This window comes from Apteryx rowi, unplaced genomic scaffold, assembly GCF_003343035.1.
Source record: "Apteryx rowi isolate R43461 unplaced genomic scaffold, aptRow1 scaffold_181, whole genome shotgun sequence".
Classification (NCBI taxonomy): Eukaryota; Metazoa; Chordata; class Aves; order Apterygiformes; family Apterygidae; genus Apteryx; species Apteryx rowi.
The window spans coordinates 444,363-463,532 of NW_020448097.1; the positions used below are offsets into that span (position 1 = coordinate 444,363).

Here is a 19,170-nt window from a genome sequence, read left to right on the forward strand (position 1 = left end):
AAATCCAGTAAATTAATCTGTCTTGACAGAATGCAAAATATTTTTGAGTTCAAACTGTTGACCTTGAAGGCAGCTAATTTAAAATGATTAGGGACTAAAAGTGTATCCTTCAACACATATTCTCTGATATTTTAAAGTCTGAATTACTGTTGAATCTCAGATTTCTTTAATAAATGATTTTTTGTAGTAGAGTCGCCAGATACTTTATTATTTGAACCATTTTTGATTCTTTCATTTCCTGAACCTATCAAAGTCCTATTACAAACTTGTTACAGGCTTACTACAGTTACTTGTTTTGATTTTATTCCTTCCATATTACTTAGCTAGTTGCCCAGCTTCCAATTTATGTTTATAATTATATAGACTTTGTTCCCTAAATCACTAATAGATTTGAGATGACACATAATAGTGCATTTCTTATCATTCTGTCTTCACCATGCGAGACTTAACCTTCTGAGTTATGTGTGGAGATGCATCTTCTGGAGGTCTTGTGAGGTATGTTTCCCGTTTGGTGGCATGAAGGGGGAGAGTCTGTGGTTTCATTCTGTGGAAGGAGGATGCATCTTCCTGATGGTTCTTCTCATCATGGCATTCCATTAGGAGCTGCATTGTCCTGTGGCAGTGAGGTAAAATCCCCCTTCCCATCTTAGACATCCAAATGAAGACATAGCTGGATCTTTGATTGCAGATATGCTGTATAACTGTTTGGCCTACGTGGTCAAAAAGTGAGAGAGAGACTATGGTGAATGCAGTGCAAATGTAGAGTGCTCTATAGCTCCGTCTCAGTTCATGCTCCACTGCTGAGCAAGTCTTGTACTTAACCCTTGAGAATTGGGAGGTCTGGAGAAACCCTAGTTAAAGGTAATCTTTCTTGAAAGTGGTGTACCTCTGTGGTGTATACAAGAAAATCCAAACTGAGCATTTTCATTTTTACACATAGAATCCCCTTGTACTTTTAGTTCATTACACCTTGTTTTGTTGTCTTATGCACTTAAAAAAAAAAAAAAGTAGCTCATGTAATACTGATGTGAAAAAGTTACTCTCTTTTTGTTTTAAAATTGGCTGTGTTAGTGGTAAGGCATTGCTTGTATAAAACTGTATAGATTGCCTGTATAAATAATAGCACGAATATTTTGAAGTTTCAAGGAAGTATGAATATGAAAGAAAGTATTTGCTCCAGCTGTGAATTCCTGAATGTGAAAGAAGAGTTTGTTGTAAGGTACTAAATTAGGGTAATCCTTTGACATTACAGAATCATAAACTATATCCAATCTGAAGATGCATTTTGGTTCTCACAACTTGAATTACCTACATATATTCAATAGCTTGCCTAGTTTTACTTGACGATCTCTTTCAAATTTTTTTCTGTTGTCATATGCATATGCTCTAGTGTGTGATACTTGAATTTTGCGAGCTTGAGGATTTTTCTCTTTAGCTTGACAATTTGTTTCACATCACTACATTTCCAGGAGGTCATTTTTCTTAGTTTTATTGTACAAGAAACCAGTAGCACTTACAGTTAAGATTGCTTAACACATTCCGTTATGTGATTGTTTTCAATTTGTTATAACTGCCAAACTTCAACTCTTCCAGCTGAAATACTCCATGTCTGCCTTAAGCTGTGATTTTTTTATTTTTTTTTAAAAGCTGTGACAGAAATCCCTCAACTGTTTCTAAATGAGATTAGGGATAGTATATGAATCTGCTCAGATTAAAGTTTTTGAAGGGTACAGTTAAGAATCTAAAGAACTACCGTGCTTTGGATATGAAATACTGCAGGAATTATTTGTTTCAGGACTACCTGAGGAGAAAAACATACATATTTGTTCAAGCCTTTGAAAAATATTAGGTCTACTTTCTCCTCAGGGAACTGCTGGAGTTCAGCTGCTAAGATCCCCTGAGATGTGTGTGCTGAGCATGCACAACCCACAGGTTGGGAGGAGCTGACCTGGGCTTTCCTTGTTGCTTGAATCTATCGTGGCACCAGGCATTTGAACTGGAAGGGATGTCCATTCAGCTGTTTCCTAACTTCTGAATGCTTGGCTTTTGCTCTTTTAATTTATTTTTTTTTATGTGACAACCTTCATGTTTTCAGAAAAATTCTTTTGTTGGTAACATGTTCCTTAGTGATAAATAATTCATACCTGACTAAAAATTGTACCTGCAACTCCTTTTATCAGGGCTGCCTCTGCTTCAGTTAATTTACAAGCGTTTGCACTTTTAAACTATCTACTATGGTTTATGGCATCCTTAGGTTGAATTTCCACTGTGAATTGCAGCAGCTGCGATTTCCAGGGCTTCAGCTTTCTGGATTAAAGGATTAGCAAGGGAGCTTGCACCTATTTAGAGCAGCTGAGGGCCACTACACCCAACTATGTGAAGTAAAGATTGAACTGCAATTTAATTAGAGCCACTCTGAAGGCAAACAGAAAAGCAATTCTTCACAAGTTTCCTGCACAGCTCCTACATGGCTTCTACAGATTGTGCATTGTGTAAGGCCAGCTGGTACCCAAAAAAACTAATGGTGAAGGGGTGTGGATTTCTTAATATAAGTTAATATTAGCTTAATCAGTTAACTACTTCCTCCCAGTCCCTTAGCTTTTCTTTTCTTGAGCTCTTCTGATCTAGTATTATAATAGCACTTTGTTAAAGGAAGAGTGTTTATGGTGCTTAAGGAAGATCAGCCTCCCTTTTTACTACTTCCTTCTTTTGTTACAATGTATTTCTGCACTACTCTTCTGTTGGTTGAAGTGAATCAGTAGGGTTTTTTTTATCTTGGTTTTAAGATTGAAGTTAGTCGTCCTTTGCTTTAGAGCCATAATTAACATTTATGGTTCTAAGATGTGTATTCTTTTAAGTGTTATTCCCAAATTTCTAACTTTTTGCTTGACTGGTCCTTAACTTAATGTATGCAACCTGCCTGTATGTAAAAATCCTAAACCAGTGTTATAGTTGCAAACTCGTGAAAGAAAAATACTATCATTATAGTTGATTCTCAGCTCTAACCACGTGTGCATATGTACTATGATATAATCTTAAGTTATTTTATGTCATTGCTTTTCAGCAAGATAGACTGTGCACACTAAATGTATTTCTACCCAGTATTTTGTTTTATCTTTGTCATTCAATGTGCAGTAGATAAAGTGTAAGCTGCACATTACTGAATGTGAGTTACCTTACATAGCAAATATTGTTTTTTTAATCAGGGTTTCCATGATGCTCATTTGCAGAATATTTGAGTGCTCATAACTCTAATGTATTTATTTTAGCACTTCTATGAAATTAGGAGATATCATTACCTGTATTCTACATAATGAGCCTGGGGCACAAGTTAAATTTAAAAATGTCCCATAAGTTTGGATACCCATTTTAAAACATCTGAAGTTTGATTGTATGTGAACTGATATTACAACTGTAATCAATAGCAGGAAATTTTTCTCTAACAGGGAAGCATTTGGGGCTGAGATATAGTAAAATAGTGTATTGGAATAAATATATCATCTGCTATAGTATAATTGTTTGATGTTTTATGTTTCTTTTTTAAATGAGACACCACAATCCAAATAATTTCTAACGTTTTTGATTGCTGTAGTTCTTTTGTTGAAAACTTCATATGGCTGTTTATAGAATGCTTTCAGACAAGTTTTATTTTTTCTATCTAATTCTTTAAGTTTTGATCAATATTTTGCCTACCTGCTGGTATGCAGATTAGTTTGTTTTTTTTCTGACCTAGGTTTATCATTCAGAGACAAACTAGAGGTCCTGAAAAAAACTACAGGTCCTGAAAAAGTAACTCCTCCTCCAAGATGGACACAAATTCTTTGAGGTTGAGCAAATAAATAAGCCTTGAATTGCATTTGGAAGTCAGTGCAGCCTCTTACAAAGAGTGTTTAGGTTCCCTGTGACTAAAAACTGAGTAGATGTGCAGCCATAGATTATAATGGTCCTCTCTGGAAGTGGTACAGGATCTCTGCGACAGTTAAGCTGGAATAAAAAAGCATCTCTCTTGTGATATGCTGGTTTATTGATAATCTTTGGGAAATTCATAGCTCTGGAAGTCCAGAGGAACCTCTAGGCACAAGGAGAGATTAGCAATCTCAGTTATATCTGCATATGTGTATTTCTGAGGGACTATTTATATTTGCTTGGTTACCCTTTTCCTTTTATATTCTTGTATGCATTCAGAAACAGCACAGGATATCATAAACAAAGATGAAAACAAAGAAGAAAGATGTAGCATACCAGTTAGTCCATCTAATTGCTAGGGTTTTGGAGACCAGCACCCTCAGCTTACTCTGTAATTGCAAACTCATTGTGTAGATGATCTGCTGTCTTCCATTTCTGCTATGTGATGCTCTTTGGTAGTCCCAGTGCTTTCTTCTGTGGGGTTAGTTTCCTCAGGGAGGAATTCAGAGTATGCCCCACATATTCAGGAAGTTAGAGGTATGAGTGATTGCAGTGAATACTGAATTTTGCAATTTTTTTAAAGTGTGTTTTTAAAGTATGTATTTTAATAATCATTTAATTACTTTCATTGCATGTAAACTCTGACTTAGTGTACTTTGCTTGGATGGCAGTCTGAAACTCTTCCAAAATACTAGCTTTTCTTATTACTCATTGCACATCTGGCACTGCAGACAGATCTCATATGAATGAGAAACCACCAGGATTGTTTACCAGCTTGCATAATTAGCTCACAGAAAAGAATAACAAGATCTGATTTTGATATAGTCCTCCGAAACTGACTTAATGCTACTTACCCCATCCCCATATCCCCAGGAACACTGACCTGTTTTTTTCTCTCCCCATTTAGGCTATCCCTACCATTACCTGTGTTGTGATTACTGTGCCGTAATGTAGCTGTATGCTACAAATAATTTGTACATTTCTGTACATTTCCTACCTTTTCAAAAGATTTGGAACAAGTGAGTGTAAAGTTTTTGTTACAGAATAGTTTTCATTTAAATTTCCTTTTTTCCACATGTATTTAGAACATTCACATTTTGTGTGGACGTATTTCATGCTTTACACTTGAGTTTTTTCATGATTCTCAAGTCTGCATACAGTTTACTAGCCATGGTATGGTTTTTGTTTTTGGCAATATAAAAGTATCTTTACAAAAGTTTCATTAATATTGGAACAGCTGTACCAAGACAGACTGAAATTAGTCCATCTAGCCCAGTATCCTTTCAACAGGGAATGCCACTAGAAGGGAAGAAAGGGGCAAGCATTACTATACTTGCACAGTTTCTCCCTCTTCCCTTGAGCAGTCTGGCACTTGGAGACTTACTGAGCTAGAGGAGGTTTTTTATATGTAACAGTCCTGGATGGACTTTTTTCCATGAACTCCTCTAATCACTTGGACCAAGTAAAAATTTTTTTTCCAGTCATAATGTCCTGTGGTAAGGAGTTCCATACCTTTTCTATGCATAGAATGGAGAAATGCTTTCTTTTGTGTTTTTTTAATTCTGCTAGGTCTTTTTTGTTTGTTTATTTTTTCCGTGAGAGACTGCGAAAAGTCTTTCTCACTTGCTTTTCCATGAGCACTCATTATTTTATACATCCTGTCATATCTCATATGAGATATAATAAGCTCTCTCAACTCTGTTGCCACTTTTCCAGGCCAAAGAATCCTAGTCGATTTAATTGTTTTTCAGGCAATTTTGTTATATAAATCTGATCATCTTCCTGCTAATCTCTGTACCCTTTCAAGGTTTGCTGCAGTTTAAGGGGTTTTTTTTGGTTTTTTTTTTTGAGATGGTAGACTAGAATTGCAGCTACAATTGAAGATGAGGATGGACACTGGATTTATTCATTGGCTAGTATTTTTCTTCTGTGGTTTCTCTCTTTCTAAATTATTCCAAATATTCTGTTTGCTTTTTTGACCATAGTGTAACACTGAGGTGATATTTTCTGAGTTATAACCTCTCAAGAATGAGATGTTGGGGTTAAAATATGTAGGTTTAAGAAAAAAGTTCAGCATTGTATATGTAAAATTGGATTTCTTTTTCCTGTGTGCATCAACATTGAATTTCTTTTATGATTTTATGGCCCAGTCACTCATTATCAAAAGGTCCTTCTAGAGATTTTCAGAACTGGCTTCCTGCCCTGAATAACTTTGTACCATCAACAAATTTTACCATAAAGGAAGGGACTTTATTGTAAGGGAATTTTATCGCATCTTATAAGGGAAGGGAAAAGACAAGATTTTATCATAAGGAAGGCACTTCTGGAGATCGTCTAGTCCAACCCCCGGCCAAAGCAGGGTCAACTAGAGCAGGTTGCTCAGGGCCTTGTACGGTTGGGTTTTGAGTATCTCCAAGGATGGAGACTTCACAACCTCTCTGGGCACCCTGTTCCAGTGTTTGACCAACTTCACAGTAGAAGAGTTTTTTCTTACATTTAAGTGGAATTTCTTGTACTTCAGTTTGTACTTGTTGCCAGTTGTCCTTTGCTGGGTGCAACAGAGAGGAGTCTAGCTCCGTCGTCTTTATTCCTACCTATTAGTTATTTATGCATATTGATAAGATTCCCCTTGATCTTTCTCTTCTTAAGGCTAAACAATCCGAACTCTCTCAGTCTCTCCTTTTATGTCAGAAGCTTCTAATCCTTTATCATCTTAGTGGCCTTTTGCTGGACTTGTCCAGTATGTCCATGATTATCTTTTACTGGGGAGCCCAGAACCAGACACAGTACTGCGAACGTGGTCTCACCAGTGCTGAGTAGAGGGGAAGGATCCCCTCCTTTGACCTGTTGGTGACGTTCTACTTAATGCAGCCCAGGATGCTCCTGGCCTTCTTTGCCACAAGCGTCTGTTGTTGACTCATGTCCAACTTGTTGTCCACCAGGACCCCCCCATCCTTCTTTGAAAAGCTGTTTTCCAGCCAGTGAGCCACCAGCCTGTACTGGTGCATGCGGTTATTCCTTCCCAGTCACAGGACTTAGCATTTCCCTTTGTTGAAGGTCATGACATTCCTGTCTGCCCATTTCTCCAGCTTGCCAAGGTGCCTCTGAATATCAGCACACCTGTCTGGTGTATCAACCATCCTCCCAGTTTTGTATCATCTTATATCAGCAAACTTGCTGAGGGTACCCATCTGCCCCATCATCCAGGTCATTAACGAAGATTTTAAACAGTATTCGACACAGTAACGACCCCTGGGGGATACCACTAGTGACTGACCTTCAGCTGGACTTTTTGCTGCTGATCATAACTCTTTGAGCCTGGCAGTTCAGCTGTTTTTTGGTCCACCTCACTGTCCATTTATCTAGCCCGTACTTCATTGGTTTGTCTATGAAGATGTTATGGGAGTTAGTGTCAAAAACCTTGCTGAAGTGCAACATTCACTGCTCTCCCCTCATCCACTGAGTCATTTCATCATAGAAGGCTATGACCAACCAGCTAGGCATGATTTTTCCTTTGTAAATTCATGCTAACTACTCCCAATCACCTTCCTGTGCTTCGTGTGTCTCAAAATAGTATCCAGGATTAGTTGCTCCATCACCTTCCCAGGGATTGAGGGGAGGCTGACAGATCTGTAGTTCCCAGGATCCTCTTTCTTGCCCTTTTTGAAGACTGGAGTGACATTTGCTCTCTTTGAGTCCTCAGGAGCCCTCCTCCGATCAACATGACCTTTCAAAGGTACGCGAGAGTGGACTTGCAATGACATTGGCCAGCTCCCTCAGCACTTTGTGGGTGCGTCCTGTCAGGTCCCATGGACTTGTGTGTGTCCAGTTTGTTTAAATGTTCTGTAACTTGATCCTTCTCTACTGAGGGTAAGTCTTCATCGCTCCAGACTCCCGTTGGTCTCAGGGGCGCAGGATTACTGAAGGCAAGTCTCAGCAGTAAAGACCGACGTGACAAAGGCATTGAGTGCCTCAGTGTTTTCCATGTCTCCTGTGACTGGGTCTCCTGCCCCATTGAGCAGTGGGCTCAAATTTTCTCTAGTTTTCATTTTGCTGTGGATACACCCATAAAAGCCCTTCTTGTGCCCCCTACATCCCAGTGGGCTTTGGCTTTCACTGTTCACCTTTTTTCCTGGTTGTTTATGAATACGTTGAACAATGTGCAGCACACATCTCTGTGGGACTTCACCGTGGCCAAATTCCCCTGTGAAAACTGACTCACTGGTTCTTTTAACAAGTTTTTGAAATCTATGCAAAGATCTTCCCTCCTTTTCTGCCACAATTTAGTTTCTTCATGACTCTCAGTGAAAAAAACGTGTCAGTTACCTCTTGGAAGTTCAAGTAGGCTATGTTGTCTGGATCTCTGTTCACCACAAGTTTGAGTTCCTTGGAGAACTTCAGTAGATTTCCGAGATGTGACTTCCCTTTAGAAAAGTCCTCCTGACTTCATCTATATGTTGTATTTATCCATGTATCCACTGGATACTGTCCATACTATATTTTTTTACTGATTTTCTCTGTACAGACATCAGGTTTCTGGTCTGTATTTCCAGCTTTCTTGAAACACCTGAGGCTGTTTTAAGCAAGAGATTACACATCACAGTTCAGCAATTCCTTTTTTTAGGGAAGGAGTGGGGGAAGGGAAGGGGTGGATGCTGTCTGACCCTGACTTTTTATGGTTTTTATTTTCACTGTTCTACAACCTCATGTTTTGCGCCTCAGTTTGAGACGTATACTTTGTCTCACGTAAGGAAAGATTCTGGCATGAGAATGTCCCCAGTCTCAGCGGCAAGCAGGGACACAGAAAAAAATCATTTTGCTTTTCTTCTATGGTTTCATTTCTCTGTATTCTCCTTTTGTGCTTTATCTGCTGGCCTTTCCAGTTTTCTAACATGAGACATCCTATTTTCAAAGGTTGTCCAGGTTTTTATGCTGCTCACAAATTGTTCCTCAGACTTGCTTGGGCTGCCTTATTGTGCTTTATATCTAACCTCCTGGAGTTTATCATCCTATTTATCCTAATTTGGACACATCAGGGTTTTTTGAAAGATGCTTTCTTCTTTCTAATAATCTCCCTTATTTTCTTTATCTATTTCTTGCATCTTTTTACTCTTTTCCTAATCTTTATTTGATAGATAGTACACTTACAAACTATGTGTATTCTTTGTGAATATTTCGAGCATCTACTAGATCATCTTTAAATTGCCTCTGTCTTTGATACCCACAAAGACATAATTCTCTTAGCTGATCCTTTTAGATTCTTTTAAACTAGCTTTCCTCACTTCTGTGTAGTTGCCCTTCAAGGAAATTTTAGCAAAATGGTAGTAGATATTGGGGAAGGGGATGATTACTCCTTTAAGGACACTGACTCTAAAAACACCACTGTCACTAGTACAGGAAGTCTTCAGTTAGTCGTATTTTTGAACGAGGTTCTGCTCAGTGCTCAGGTTCCAAGTAAGCTGTTTCATATCTGAGCATAGTAGCGTGCAGAATTAGTGTATGAAGGAGAACACCACCAAAATGTATGCTGAAGAGGAAAAATACCTTACTAGTCTTTTTCACAGAGAAATACAATATACTTTATTTTATATAGCAGCATTTAGCTTTTTGTTGGCTTCTCAAACTCAGTAGTGATCTCTCATAAAATAGCAGTGATATAAACTTTGATATAGAGTTTACATTGATTTTGGACTAATTTGAAGCAGGTTGCTGTAGGTTATTATTGGGGCTTAAAAAGCCAAGCATCAAATCATATCCTTAAGTTTAGAAGGTATAAGTGAACCTTATCAACTACAGAACATGGGAGGAAATGATTTGACAGCTTTGCACTACTTACCTGTGTTTATGCGTAGAGCAGGAGTTAGGTAAAGCTTAGGTCTTGTGTGAGCACAAATACAAATTTTACGCTGTAACCACAGCCTCAAACTAGGAGTTGTGTGAAGCTCTGCTGGAGCTGCAGGGGAAGAAAGAAATTTTATATACTATAAATACACTATATACTATGCTATACACTTTTGCACAATGAAGCAACTGCATATGCAAAATGAAATGTGAGGGTGACAGAGCACTGGAACAGGTTGCCCGGAGAGGTTGTAGAGTCTCCTTCTCTGGAGATATTCAAAACACGCCTGGACGCAATCCTGTGCAATGTGCTCTAGGTGACCCTGCTTGAGCAGGGGGGTTGGACTAGATGATCTCCAGAGGTCCCTTCCAACCTCAGCGATTCTGTGATTCTGTGAAATGTTTTTTTCTTTATCCATGAAAAAACTTCTCCCTCTAAACTAGCACACAGGTGAGATTGTTTTTCTGTTTGAAGCAATAGTTGCTTCCTTTCCCTCCTAGTCTTCTACAGAGCAGTTGAAAAGGTTGTTGCTGTTGAAAAAACGTGCTTTAAGATCACGGTGCAAATGGATGTTTCATGTCTGTATATACAAACTGGTTGGATGCAAAGAAAGTATAGGAGCACGTGATACAGGGTCAGGAAGGGGCAGTGGCTCCATGTCAGATCTGATGCCTGTGACTGCAGTATCAGCTCTGATGCAATGTGTTGTTTTTAAAACAATGCTTGGCTTCTTTCTTTATTCCTGCTCATTGCCAAGAAATGACAATTGTACAACTAAGGAACAAAGCAGAGAGGTTTAACAAATCCTGAACTGTTTTTAATTTGCCTCATTAAGCTGCTGTTAACTACTTAAGGCCATCTGTTTAAAAATAATTTCCGCACCTTAAGTTTGCTCTAGAGAGCAAGTAGGCTTTCATTAGAACACGCTTTGTTATTAATGCTATCTTTAGGGGGCTTTAAGTTGTTGTGCAAAATATTTTATTGCTTACTGAACCGAAGTTTCCCTATAAATAAAAGGAGGTGACACATGTTTTTAAAGTGCAAGCTGCTGTCATAACTGTGTTCTTGGGAACTGCTGCTACTCACTTAGAAACTGGCTTGTTGGGAAGGAAGTATTTGGAGCCATTAGGTACATCTAGGTATGAGTAAAGAGAATGAACTATGAGAATACCTAAGATCTGTGTTATCTACTTCAGACTAAGGCTGCCATCCCCCAAATTAGTCCCGAAATAGAAAAGAGCCACCATGCCTCAGCCGTAACTGAGGACTGGGAACCCTACCGTCTGGGCCCTGAAGAGCTAGCTGAGAAAAAACAAGTTTATTTGTCTGTCCAGATTTGTAAAGAAACAATTCCACTTACAAAGAACAAATCACCAGGAGCCACAGACTCTCTCTCCTATCTCAGGCTGAGATTCACTGTCATTTCAGTGAGGTACCACACGCTTGATTTCTATTCTGACCTGCTATGTGTTACTATGGTTTGCTGTTACATAGCTGTCATGGTCCTCTTCAGAGGAGGCAGCGTTTCAGCCCTGAACTAATTGATTGCTGATAGGAAAAAATCATTTGGAGTGAAAACTAGCTTTAGAAGTCTTAGATAACAATGACGTTAGAATTTAAAAGAAGGTCTCCCTCCTGCAGTCTGTGGAAAAGAGGTGAATATGGTTGTTGGATTATTAGCTATGACATAAATATAATTTGACTAAGTACATGGCTGCTTCCAAAAATAAATGAAAAGTTCATTCAAAAATCGCTATAAAATTAAATGATTTTTTTCTGGTGATGTGCTGTTTGTTAAGAAGAAAAATGCCAATATTTAACAGGATGTTAATCTTTTGAAGTATCTGAGCAAAAATATTGATATAAACTATAAACATCTTTGTCCTATTAAGATTTTATTTGGCTCTTTTCAGTAAGGAACAAGCCTATGAACAGACTGACCGTACAGGTTTGCACACAGTGTGCTTTCAAGTGTGTAACAAACTGGAAAAAATATAGTGTTTTTGTAAATGATTTTAATTTCAATAGTTGAAAATGTTCTTTTTAATTGCAGGTAATGTGCTTTTTAATTTAAAATATGGCTTCTCAAGCTGACTGGAATCCTTTTACATTTGAAAAAAGTCATATGGGTCTAAATAAAAAAAATGGGGAATGAAAAAATATCTTAATTTGTCTTCTACTGGAAAGAATGAGTGTTCTAAAACTGTATACCTGTCATTGGATAGACTATGTGGCTTCTACTATATTTGATATGCTCTCATCCTTCTGTTCTCTTTGCTATATTTGTCTTTATCTGGAAAGAATTTTACTTCAGGAATTCACTGTGCAATACTTTTTCACAGTAGAACCTTTTTACTGACATAGGGCTGGTTAAATAATACTTGCAAACCAAGTATGTGAAAAATTAAATCCATTTTTAAATTGGCAGAATACTTATGAACTTTTTAAATATAATGCTTCATTGCCTCAGAGCTATCTACTGAAGAGTACCCAGTACAAGACCCACATGTAAACTCAGTAATCCAAGTCATGAGATGTTCTTTTTAGTTTTCCGGATTGCTGTGCAAGGTTAGGGCAAGGGTTTGAAATATTTTATCTGAAAAAAATATAAGCAAAACATTTTGAGTTGAGCTGAATTAAATCTCTGAATCCATCAGAGCTGTGGCTCAAATAGTGGGAGAGAGTGATAAGTGCTGTGAACCTTATTGGGACCAGTTTGGGCGGGGATCTGTGTTTATAGGAGAGGACGATGTGTGAGGACCCAAAGCTACAGTTTGCACCAGACCTCTCAGTTATGTGTTTGCTAAGGAATCTTAAAAAAACATTTGTTTGGTATTTCCACTCTAGGTGAAAGCAAGTTATCAAAGTCCTGCAAGTTGTCATAAAAAGTGTTTAAATTTCAGTTATTTCTAGTTATAGTCCTTACACAGAATGCAACAAATCCTGCTTTAGCAACACCTCCTGACCTTAGTAGAACACCTGAAGAAGATACTGCCAGAGATGCAGTTCATGCAGCTGCAGAGGTTGAAAAACTTGTCATGCTTAAACCTCAGTTCAGCTGCTGCTGTCACCCCATTATGGCCCACTTTCTTTCTGATATTTCTTGTAGACATGGGAAAGTAGTCAGGGAAATAAAGATAGATGCATCTGGATCAGAGCATGAATACGCTAAGGTCCCTTGAAATACTGCTTGCTTCCTGTGTGAACGATCTCTCAGACCATGATGTCTGTCTTCTCCCATCATATGTGACCACCAAAAATGTTTCATCTCTCCCTTTTCTGCTACTGAAGAGAAGGAACAGAATCAGTTTGCCCTGATGTGTCTACCCTCTGCTCTGTCTGTAGAGGGTAGCAACTGAAGAGTGGTGGAGTCCAGTGTTTAATGAATGAAGAGCCATGAAAACTCCCAGTGGTTCAAGAGCTGGAAGAAGGCCTGTGAAATAGGAATAAACAAAACGCTACTGCTGAGAGCTGCAAGGCCCTCAGAAGCCCTCAAGCCCTACCATGTTTGCTTCTCGCTTGCTGAGTGGGAGGAGAATATGTACTCTGAAAGGCTTGAACTGCTCTGCTCTCTAAACACATGAAGGTGCAGAAAAGGCTATCGAGAGAATGGCTTTGAGTCCTGTGTATCCCACTGCTACTGAGTTCCTTTTTTTCCTGTACTTCCATCTAAAACAGGAAGGAATGTGGAGGAGGCGAAGAGCTGCTGACAGGTGAGAAATGCAGTTCTTGAATGACTGTCTGAAGAAGCAAAAGTAAAATAGTCTCTCTGATAATTGACTTTGGAAACTCACCTGGAACATGACCTTCTTATTTTAAGAAGTGAACCTTTTCCACTCATCATCCTGCTTTTCATGCCCTGAAGCCAGCTGGAGCTGCTGCAAGCATGCTGCTTGGAATTGTTCAGCAACCCCATCCTGGTTGGGAACTGGATGTACCTGTGAAAGGATTCTGGCAGAGGAGTAGCGCTGACAGCAGTCTCCATCTAAAGTGACAGAACTCAATTAGGGAGGAGGCAGCAGCTTAACAGAAAAAGGTTTAAACTGTATCTGTTGTGAAGACCTTAAGTAGTGTTGACATGAGTTGTAACTTAAAAGTCTTGCAATGATTTGTTTTTTGCTTTTTGGTTTTTTTTTCTGAAAACCATGGACTCTTAGTTCTTGTGTTTATGTGAGAATGTAATTGTTCATTGAAAGAGTAATTTCTAGCTCTTGCAGTTGTGCAAGAAAATGACTCAAGACCTGAGTGCTCTCTTAAAGCTCAGAACTAGAAGGCATATGAAAGCTCTTACATGGACTTAAATCACTGAATAGCTGGATTTGACAAGGCTGTCTAAGAAATTCTGGGGTGTGAGAAAAGGATATGAGGTTATTTCCTCCAAATTTGCAACCTGGAAACAAGTAAGAAAGCTAAAGGCTTTCCACCTGCTCCTGCTCTCTGTGTTTGGAAATCCTTTGGTGAGTAGCAGAGGAGACAAGGGACAGCTAGAAGAGTGTTACGGTAGTACCATCTACCAGTTCTAACTTTCTATTCAAGTATATAGAGACTGCTTGGGGAGGACAAGGCTTGGAGGAAGAAAGAACAAAAGGAGAGCTACACTCCCTTTTACACCTTCATCCCAGAAAGCCTATGGATAATACCACTTTTTTGAGGAACCCTGAAAAAGGAAGTATCATACCTTTTTCCACCAGAAAAAAAAAGGAAGTTTCATGACTACAAACAGCCATGCTTGGGGCAGTGAAGTTCTGGACATTGCACAGAGTTGATCTTAAACATTTTCTTTGCCTAGATTCAGCAGACTCTGATTGTTCTGGTGCCAGCATTCGGGGGGCTGTAATGCTGGGAAAGAAAAGTTTATGCGCTTTCGTGGTTGGAGTCACTTATTAAGTCTCAGAGACCAGTAAGTTTCAGAGACTATACTACTTTTTGAAAGAAGAGTATACTGAGGGAGTGCTTACCTTTAGTTGGAATGACAAATAATGAAAATGTACAATAGGAAAATTGTCCTGCCTGCTGTGAGGACAGGTTCCAAGCATATGAAGTAGGTTTGAAGGGCACACAGTACAGCTTTGTCCTACTAAACAGGCTTAAAAGATTGGTAATTTTACAATGGTAAACCTTAAAAATGTCAGGTTTTATTTTGAATAAATTCAAGGTGCTATTATGTAACAACTTCAATATTTTTTTCCCTCTTTCTCTCCTGCAGATCATACATCTGTGGGCGGGCTGGGAGACAGTTTTTATGAATATTTATTGAAAGCCTGGCTTATGTCAGACAAGATGGACACAGAGGCAAGGAAAATGTATGACGACGCAATTGAGGTGATTATAATTCATTGAGTTTTCCAATGTAGTGGAATTTAAAAACCATCTTTGATAATTGAAAAAAAAAACCAACCCACTTGTTTTGATTATGTAAGTTTTAAGAAATCAAGTGATGAATATTACTAGTTTCACTCTGAGTAGTTTAAAAAGTATTATTGTGATGCAGATTATTGTGCTAAAAATATCAACTTGTCCAAAATGGTGTAATGTAGAAGCCCAAAGATGTGCAGAACAACCAAGTCATTTTTAGCCAGTGTTTAGAATCATTCTAGGAGTGGAAATTCTGAAGTGTTTTATTCTTTAAATTACTTTCTAACACATTCAGATATTTTATACCACATTTGGGCAGGTGCCTTTCCCTGGTAGTTCTGAGCTTTATGCTGCCTGACTGTTGCTTTCTTAGTTTCCCCCCTCACAGGCATCCTTTGTCATCAGGCTCTCTTGTACCCATATGTCTGTGCTACAGTTAAGATTTTGAGATATGAGGAGAATAATCAAGCTAGTTTTAGTCTAGTTAGCTGTAGTGCCAACAGCAGTAGAGCATGGTTTGTATAATTCTGTCCAAGCACAGATACATACTTGATGCCTACCTTGTTCTGTGCTGTATGCATACCATATTTCTCTCAACACAAGCTTTTGAAGCTTAATTTTAGTGCAGTTTGTATCAGTCTCCTAAAGCAAAATGCCTGTTCTTGGAGTTCTCAAAATATACATTCACTATATATATAAAATGAACTTTCTAGACCATAGTGCTTTGAAACTGTAATAGGTCTTATTTCTGACCTGAACTTGGTTACCTTTGGCTTCCAGCTACTTGAATTTTTTTTCTTTTCCACATTAAAGAACTTCTTCTTTTAAGAGGTAACTGCATCATGTAGATAGTTACTAACAGAGGTCTGATGTGCTGTTAACATTCTTTTCCAAAAGAGAAATACATGTTTTTCTTTTGTGTCACAATATAAAACAGTTCTTTCAGACTTAGAATTATATTTTTAAGCTCTTCTTGAATTCTTTCCAGTGTCTTCAATGTGGAGACAAGAATTGGATACTTTGTTTCTCTAATGGTTTTGTTAATGCTATAATGTGTCATCTGATTTCTTCTCAGTATTCTCCTAGTTATCCAGTCAAGAGTTGTGTTTGCACTCTAAACCTTGGCATCACACCATCATCTATTTTTCAGCTGGTTATACTCTGAAGTTGGTTTATAGTCTTTTTGATTTACCACTTTCCCACTACTGTGACTTATATTCCTGATTCCTCAATGTATGACCTTCTACTTATCTCTATTAAAAGACAATTGTTCATGTAAACCCCATTTTATCACTTGTTCTGAATGATTTTACAAGACTGACTTTTCTTTTATCACTATCTATAGCTCCATCAATTTCTGTGTCATCTGCAAATTTTATTAGCATTTTTTTTCTTGCAGATCATTGATAGAAATGCTGCATAGCACAGAATAAAAATATCTTTGCAGAATCTTCATGGAATGAGGATTTTTCACATTTTTTATTTTATTTTCAACTCTTTCAGTGAGCCAGCTTTTAATCCACTTCATATGCACTAGCTTGATTTTGTTTAGAACTAATATTTTGTTAGAGTACAATAACAAGGAAATTCCTAATAGAATTATAATGATACCAGAGTACTCTTGTCAATCAAACATTTATTTTTGAAACCACTCATTTAATTTTGACTGTTCCATTACCCTTTTAAAATACTGTTACAGCATCAGCTGTTTCACAGTCATTTTGAACTTCCTTAGTTTTCCAGGGTTTGCTAGAAGTCAACATCAGTAGTTCAGAGAGTTAGTTGGATTCTTGGATGCAATTTATTGGGTCCTATGGGTTTAAAAATGTTTGTATAGCAGTTGTTGTTTAACATCCTTTGTAATTACTGTTAAAATATTTTATTCTAATTCTTAAATTGTGAGCACTTGAAAGTTAGAGAATATAAACTTTCCCTTTCATTCTCTTCCCTGTAAGCCTAGTCTTGCAAACTGTTTTGGGTGGGCAAATATCTGTCTCTGAATGGAACCACAGTAAAATTAAAATGGGACCAGATGTAAACACTGTGTGGATACGAGGAAGAAGGGTGCTGAGCTGCTCCCATTCTCAATGTGATAAGACCTGGAGTGCAAGCATCAGATGGCCTCTTCTTCGGCTTTCTCCCAGCTAAACCCTCCCATGGACATTTCAGCCTACATGAGCCATACTGATTTACAAGTTCTGGAACATCTTTCTGCACCAGGGTTTGTGTTTATCCCAAATCCTACTTAATATTGGAAGATATGTGTAAAAACAATAAGTAAGATATGTATATGTAATTGCATTCTAAATTTTCAATTAAAACCCCAAAATATTTTTTAAAAGCCCATTGCTTTACCATTCTTTTACTGTTGTTCATAACTTAGGTCTCCCTATATAGCTGACATTTCTTATTCTTTGTTTTTGAGAATTTTGAGCAAAAGCTCTTTGTGTCGTTTATGCAAGCAGAAGGGGAAGGGTGTAAAATACACTTTCTTCCCACTCGTAGCACAGAGCTGGAAATGTTCTCAGCACACACCAATCTAAAAAAGCTATCTGTTCAGACACACGTCATTCCTGTAGCTTTTACAGGGGGAAGAGTGGAAGATACCACCACCACCACCACCACACTCTCAAGTCTTGCAGTAGGTTATGATATCCCATCCCTTGGAGATTTTAAGAGGAGGAAAGAGGACAGCATCTGTTTTTCAGATGTCCTGATTTCCAACCCATGTCATATAAGTCTTAGCCAGGCCACTATATACTTTGTTAACAAGAATGGAAACACGTTCTGCATCCACAACCTCTAAATGCTCCTGTAACATTAGTGTAGTCATCTGCTGTGAAGTACATTTCTCTTCCATGTCCCAGTATGTAGACTTACAGCTGCAGCTAAGAGCCAAATATAAAACTTGTTGAGAATTTTTTGTAGTTATTAATACTGAGGATGGGCCTCTTGCTTTGCTTCCAATGTTGTCATGCTAAACTCTTGTAGTGCTGTCTAGCCAACCTGTTTTTGTGTCTTTTCTTCTCCTCGCATCAGCTGGAAGTAGGAAAGCTTCCTTTATTCTTGTGGTTAAGTGACTTCCATGACTTATTCCTCTCAAGTTCTTGGTTGCTGCCTTGATTTCTGAGCAGTCTAACCTGTCAGATTCACAAATTTATCTCCACTCTTTGTTATTGCAGAGCTTTAGATAGCTAAAGAAGGATTCAGTAGTGTGTTTGACTATCACAACACAGCAAGTACTGCTGCAAGAGCTCAGAAAATGCTATTTTTTGGAGTCATAGAATCATGGAAAGTATGAAGGTCAGATAAAGAAGAACATGCTGTTTGCATGTCTCAGACTTGTTTCTGGCATTTCACAGACTATCGAAGTTTTTGTTCCATTAGTTAATTTCAGTGATGTGAAATGAGTGTTTTCTTCCAGAGTTTAAGTATATGTGCCCACTTCAGTGTACATATATTCATGGTCAAGCTGGATGCCATTGCTTTATAGTACCTATTAGAGTGCTTGGTGGCACCATGCATCCAGCCCAGGATACAAATTTCAGATCTGCTTCAGCCTCCTTGCATTTTTCTTATCTGCCACGAGCAGTGCTCCCAGCAGTGCCCAGTGATTCTCTGTTAATTACTGTAAATATTAACTATCCTTTTTATACAGTTGGCAAGCAGTAGGTTATTGAATAATACAGTATTTCAGGAGGGTTACATTTGTTTTCTTTTTGAGGATGCTTCCTTTGCTACTTTTTTAAGATGTTACTTAATTATTAACTAGCTGATGGAACTTAATTTCCAGATTTCAAAAACTACCCCATGTACAAGGCAGTGATGTTCAAGTTCAGAAGATACATTCTCTGTTCAGAAAAGGGGCACTGCAGCTAGATGGTATTCTCCAGTCAAACCCTGAAACTACAGAGTGAAGGAATAGCTTATGGAGAGGTGCATAAATTTGGTTTTTGCTGGCTTTACTAGTGCCAACCACAGCAATTTTGTTCCCCTAAAATTGTTCCTGCAACTATTTGATACTCAACAGTTATGAAACTGCAGAAAGATAGGCTGTAATTCAAAAG

At 38.1% G+C, this 19,170-nt stretch overlaps 1 protein-coding gene across 4 annotated transcripts in view; it reads left to right on the forward strand.

The window, feature by feature from the left end:
• The window catches only part of MAN1A2 (mannosidase alpha class 1A member 2), a 158,259-nt gene that overhangs the window by 111,502 nt on the left and 27,587 nt on the right, over window positions 1-19,170 (forward strand). For 3 of the 4 annotated variants that reach the window (XM_026061519.1, XM_026061520.1, XM_026061522.1), the window contains one exon: window positions 14,955-15,070. The exons of the other annotated variant lie outside the window; for it this stretch is intronic. In XM_026061519.1, the coding sequence (XP_025917304.1) occupies window positions 14,955-15,070 (116 nt within the window). The remainder of the gene's footprint in view (window positions 1-14,954; window positions 15,071-19,170) is intronic. 4 annotated transcript variants of the gene reach the window in all.